The 6000-nt window shown below is 37.8% G+C and overlaps 1 protein-coding gene across 2 annotated transcripts in view; it reads right to left on the bottom strand.

Moving 5' to 3' along the window:
* LOC127363956 (histone acetyltransferase KAT5) overlaps positions 1–6000 on the bottom strand; it is a 9227-nt gene continuing 3227 nt past the window's right edge. For both annotated transcript variants that reach the window (XM_051400935.1, XM_051400936.1), the window contains 10 exons: positions 5667–5837; positions 5505–5579; positions 4057–4119; positions 3500–3748; positions 3310–3399; positions 3077–3217; positions 2894–2987; positions 2605–2764; positions 2407–2488; positions 1–1886 (listed from right to left, as the gene is read on the bottom strand). In XM_051400935.1, coding sequence (XP_051256895.1) covers positions 1752–1886; positions 2407–2488; positions 2605–2764; positions 2894–2987; positions 3077–3217; positions 3310–3399; positions 3500–3748; positions 4057–4119; positions 5505–5579; positions 5667–5837 — 1260 coding nt within the window. In that variant the 3' untranslated portion in view covers positions 1–1751. The remainder of the gene's footprint in view (positions 1887–2406; positions 2489–2604; positions 2765–2893; positions 2988–3076; positions 3218–3309; positions 3400–3499; positions 3749–4056; positions 4120–5504; positions 5580–5666; positions 5838–6000) is intronic.

Here is a 6000-nt window from a genome sequence, read left to right as displayed (position 1 = left end):
TTTCAGGGTTTTTAAAGATGTTTTTTTTATCAATTCAACAAGCTTTTCATATCAAATGTTCAAATCATACTCTCAACTGTGTTTCACTTAAAGATATACTAAATCATTTCAACAGGGTAAATTCAACATCCTTGTGTGACATGTAAACATAAAACACAAACTCAAAGTAAGATATCACTTTTATGTATTTTCCTGTTGATATTGTGCAGCCAGTTAAGTTTACATTAAGTAAAAAAACCACAAAGACAACTGTACACAAAATTTACATTCCTCTAACAGTTCAACATGGCTTCTGTCTTCTAAGTTTTTCTTTTACAATCAGGTTCAGTATGTACAGTTACAGGGAACTTATGTATAACATGGGAACTGATTTGTCTCATTGCACACTGTACAGATGATCATGACAGGGGATTATCTGAAAAAAGGAAGAAATATTCACCTGAATGATCACAAAGAGCATAAATACTTCCAACTATTTAAAATATAGGGAAATGAAAAGCAGAGTTACTACTGCAAAAGATAACAAACCTGAATTGACCTTGTTGGTTCTTAAACAACATTAGAACTATAGGTCTTGATGTCTAGTTGATTTTTTTTTTTTTCAAAATCTGCATCCCAACTGTTCATTTGAATATCGTAGTGGGGAATTACGACCACATTTCTGTTAGTTAAGAAACATTAAAATACAACAGTCAGACATAATCACAATAAAGTGAAATGAAAAATTAAATGAGCAGGTATCTTCCTCGCGAGACAGATCTGAAAACTGGATTCCTTGTGCCTTTTCCCTATTCACACACACACACACAATACATATCTCATTCAGTCACTGTTAATAAGTGAGTGTAAATGTAACCACCGTCTGTCTGTCACTTGGTATTGTTTTCAAAAGTATTCAGGGCGTCCAGGACGCCAGGAAGATGAACATGAGAGATGATTTGAAGCCTGCACACTTTGTACAAAAATCACTATTCAAAGTAGAAAGTTTTGATCATTTGGAGTGCTGTTCAGACATTAGTTGTCCAATTGTTAAATTAGTGCTACAAGTACATTTTCCATCAACTTAAGTTTCTCAAATTTGACTTGTATGAAAAACAAAGAAAATTATCTCATTGAATAGACTCACACAAAGAATCTGTTTACATATAAACCTTGTTGGGATACATAAATACTTCTGATATTTTATCTACGTCGCTGTGTGGCAGATACAAAGGATGTGGATAAATACACTTTCCTTGTTGAATTTAAGAAAAATAACTCCCCTTTGTGGTGTTACATTAATGTAAACTCATCAAAAGATGAAGCAATTCACTGTAGAACTCAATTTATCTATAAAACCACCCTCTTGTTGTCATCAGGTGGTGTGTATGTTTGCCACTTTAGGCTTTAATTTACACTATCAAACAGACACCATAAGTCACTTTTAACGCACTGTCGGTCATAAAGAGGATCTTTTACACAGTAGAAGGTGTGTTGTATTTTTTGGCGGTGTCACTGTTAACCAGTCTCTATTTTGTCCCCAAGTTTGAGAGCTATTTAAATTCACAATATATAATGAATATTCACAATAAAAGCGTATGCATCTCAAGTGACACTTTATGTTCCTTATTTCTTATCTGAAGAAGTCCTGGGTTCAAAAAGGTAACGGTGTTCTCGAGACAGCTTGACAAAGACCTTTATCTGATCCATCGTTTGTTTCAAGTCTGCTATCTGGTGGTTGGGGAGGGCATTTAGTGAACCGGGCCGGGACTCTACCACTTGCCCCTCTTGCTCCAGTCCTTAGGTGTAAAGTGAAGGCATTTTGGATCTATGCGCAAGTGTCTCTTCTGCATCGCTCTTTCATGCCCATCCACAATGTCCTCTGAAAGAGTCAGGATGTACTGACCCTAGAATTAAGAAACAAGACAAAGACAACAGTTGACAGAATGTCACTCACATTTTCTAGAGCATACTGCACACATTAACCAATGTGAGGTCTGACTGGATACCAACTAGTGTATATCACCTGCCTGTACTCTGGTGTCAAAAATTGCTTATTTCATTAATGATGGCAGTTATCGAATAACATGTTTTCCATTTTCAAAGTGCCAATTCTTCCTCCCTATTGTGACATTAAAACCATTCTCAATCAGGTCCAAAACATCTGAAACGTTTTAGCATCGGTTAGTGTTGCGTCTATCATTTCTACTGCTTTTCAGTGAATGTCATCCAGCTACCAACCTCTGCTGTTTATCCATTTAAATTTCAGTCATGCCATACTATATTTGCATTTCAGAAAGCAAGTATGGGGGCAAGAAATGTCCATTTTGAGGCAGAAGGGGAATGCTAAACATATGCAGATACAATCAGAAAGGGCAGGTTTGAAGATGAAGTGGGGAAAAAATGAACACAGCATTTGTCTCTCACCTTGTAATAGTTGATGAGGTTGAGGTACTGAAGCGTTGAAATGACGTCTTCTTTCTTTACACTTGTGATCTCACTGATCTCACTGGAGGTTAAAAAAAAACAGTCAAATGAAAAGAGAACCAATCATTTAAGTGCTTGTCTGAAAATTATTCTGGAGAGACGATTAAAGGGTGAGATGAAATGCCAACTTTTACATACTTGATTGTAATCTGTGGCCTTTCTCCATTGTCAGGTTTAAGGTCCATGAGAATTTCCAAGATCGTCTGGGACCAGTAGGAGCGATAGGACAAAAGACCGAGGTCAGAAAGAGGCTTCTCAGGAGTTCCTGTCTTCCCTTCTACCTTGGACAGCTCGTAGCCTGACAAACACACATACAGTGAACACACAATTAGCACCGGTGAGGTAAACACAGGAAATGCTTGAGAATTTGAATGTACAATTATTTACTGAACTATGTGCCACTTCGTTCTTTGGTTGCTACACTTACTGAACTCAATCAGCAGTTTGCCATAGCCTCTCCGCTGGTAGGGAGGCAGGGTCAGGATGCAGGCAACATTATAATCCTCAGTCGACTCTTTTTCCTGCACACAAAAAAAAAATGTATTATAGGAACCCCTGGTTATATTGAGGACTGTTTTCATGTTTGAAATTCTTTGCATTGTTTGTGTACCTTAGAGAAGTAGCCCACTATGTGGAAACCTTTGGAGTCATACTCCGTCATTACATAGAAGAGGAAAGGGTCCGTGTCGTAATACAAGGTTTTGTGGTCCAAGAAACACTTAGCAAGTAAACACAGGTTCTGGGAATACATCTGGAAAAATACAACAGATATATATCAGTCAAAAACAAAAATGTGGTAAAAAATGGTGAGAAGAGAGAAAAATATCGTCCTATATCACTAACTTTGTTTTTCCTGCCGTCAATCTCGAAGAATGAGATGGTGCCTTTGCGGTAGATCTCGTTGCCTGGAGGATGTCTTAGATTACATTTTGTCTGTCAAAGATGATAGACACAAGAGGATGAGAGCAATGTACAACAATCTAAGATGCAAGAGATTAAGGGCTTAAGCTGGTGACATACTGATGATTCTTACCAAATGCCTCTGGAGACACTTCAGGCTTTTGAGGTACTTGAGACAGAATTCACAGAGGTAGAGGATGGGCAATGTGGTGAGTTCCTGTGGGTATGGTGAGAAGTACCAGGGCTTCAGTCTGTGACGTCCCAGCTCTATACACTCTATGTTTTTCATCCGGGTGACGATGTCGTCATGGCTGCGGTCGGACACCAGACTGCCTGTCATGCGGGGTGCAGTTGGGATGCCGTCCGAACTGTCCTGGGAATCCTGGTGGTAAACAATAAGCATGTTAAACACTATTGGTGCTTTTATTTGGTGAAATGGAGAAAATGGATTTTGAGAGATTGAGATTTTTGAGACGCATTTGTGTATGTATTTATGTATTTAGAATTTTTTTTTTTTTTTACCGGTTTCTTTAAATAAGTAACATGTATAATCAAAGTGGTTGTACATGTTACCAAAAGGACTAAACTTGGGTCTGAGGTAAACAGCACCTTTTATTGGACCCACTAAAGCACAGTCGAATTTGGACAGCAGAACACAATCAATGGGCAATAATAGGAAATAAAACAGACCTCTGGTGGTGGTAGAAAGACACTGGCACTTTGAGGGTTGTTATACTGCAAAACCTTTATCATCTAGCAGAAAAAGACACAAAAATACAGGCTTTTGGAAAATAAAGAGGGGAATAAATTGATTCCTATTTACACCGAACACTTTGGTTAGGGGGCAGATTGAACTTCAGTGTAACATTTGGAGTTTAAGTGCATTACAGGTCAGTTTCATCAGGGATCAGAACACAGTAGTGATAGAGAATTTAGAGAATGCATGAAGAGTAAAGAAAAGAGCAAACACAAATGTTAGACCAATTACTAACCCACTGACCACTGTTCTTCAGAGATGATGTGAGAACGTGGGATGTCAGCTGCAGCAATTTTCTAAACTCAATACAAAAGCTGAGCTGCTCATGTCACGTAGCTTGATGGGGTGAATAGAAACTCCAGCGGAGGTCGGACTTTCTAGATTTGGTTTCTGCCTCATTTAGTGACATTAAACCTCAGATTCTCAGTGTGTGTAACTCGCAGCTTCTTACATATATAATCAAATGGTTACAATCAGCTCTTCTGTTGCGCTACCAATCTCTCAACAACAATGAAAATACATTTTAGATTATTTTGTCAAAGATTGTGAACATTTTAAAATACAAATGTAGAATATACATATATTATAGATTGATTTGGGTTTGCAGTTTTGTTTTTTGGTACGCCAATGACTCATATCAAGATGTAAATTAATACTCCTCATTGTTCAGGTGCAGCAATTCATTCAGGCAAAGCAACACATTTCAAAATGTAGCAAAACGAAATGTCAATATAAACCAACTCAACTTCACATGAAAATGAATAATAAATACAACAAAGAACAAAACGATTTGGAGAAAGGAGAAATTAAACTGTAAGAAAGCACAGAATTTGATCACCAACAGTTGTGTGTATGTTATAGAAAATTATGTTTGATTCGGTTAGTCAGAAATATATTATTCAATAATTGAACATTCAAACTAAATCAAGCTCTTTTTTTATTTTAGTCTCAGCCGTGTAATGTAACACACACACAACAAATTAAAAGTATTGATTGGGAAATATTTTTGTCAACATACTCACACACTTGTGATTTCTATGAGTGCTTATAGAGAAATGAGCATGGTGGTAAAATGAGAAGGGAAATAGGTATTTCTCTTACGAATCTGGGAAATATTTTTGCTTTTCTTGATATTAAATTTGAGATTTGTCTTCTGACAAACACTTCTGCAAAACCATTTTTAAAACTTCTGCTCACATGCAGTATTTGGCCACTAATAGTGATATAGAAGATGGATATATTGTTTGACTATGGTGTAGAATTGGTGCAAAGTAGCTCAAAATAAGAGGATAAATCGATGCAGACTCTGATAGAAGATACACATTCGAAATGAGAAAATAAAAAGCCAACTGTAAAGATGAAATATACTGAAGTTACATACCTCTTCAGCTCCGCCACAGTTTGCTTTCCGCTTCCTCCCGGGCTGTGACGGGACTAGTCGTCGGGCAGTGCCGTTCTATTGTTAGAAAGAGAAATCTTTTAGCCAACAATAAAAGGCTTCAACTCAAACAATGAACAACCCAAGACGATTTATTTTCCATACTGTTGTGAGCGAGGAGAGCTGGTCATGGTCTTCACGGGACTTGAAGGTGTTGGTCTCCCTCACAGCAGGAAAAACAGATGCCTGAGAGGCTTCAGCTGAACTTGGCAGGGAGGGCACAGGGGTGGCCGGGGATACCTGAGTCGCCAAGGGGACGGCCTCTACTTTCCTCTTCTGCAGCAGACAAACGTGGTTAGACATTTAGTTTAAAATTAGTACAGACAGACCAAACACTTGAACTGAATCAGAATTTTTGCTTCCAAACAAGATTTTATGATTCCAGCCAGACCAGACGCATGTGTTTAATTTATCAAAATACACACCAATGTAATGACAA

The sequence above is a fragment of the Dicentrarchus labrax genome, unplaced genomic scaffold (assembly GCF_905237075.1).
Source record: "Dicentrarchus labrax unplaced genomic scaffold, dlabrax2021, whole genome shotgun sequence".
Taxonomy (NCBI): domain Eukaryota; kingdom Metazoa; phylum Chordata; class Actinopteri; family Moronidae; genus Dicentrarchus; species Dicentrarchus labrax.
The sequence above is the reverse complement of the archived record's forward strand: the minus strand, read 5'-3'. Positions and strand labels throughout refer to the sequence as shown.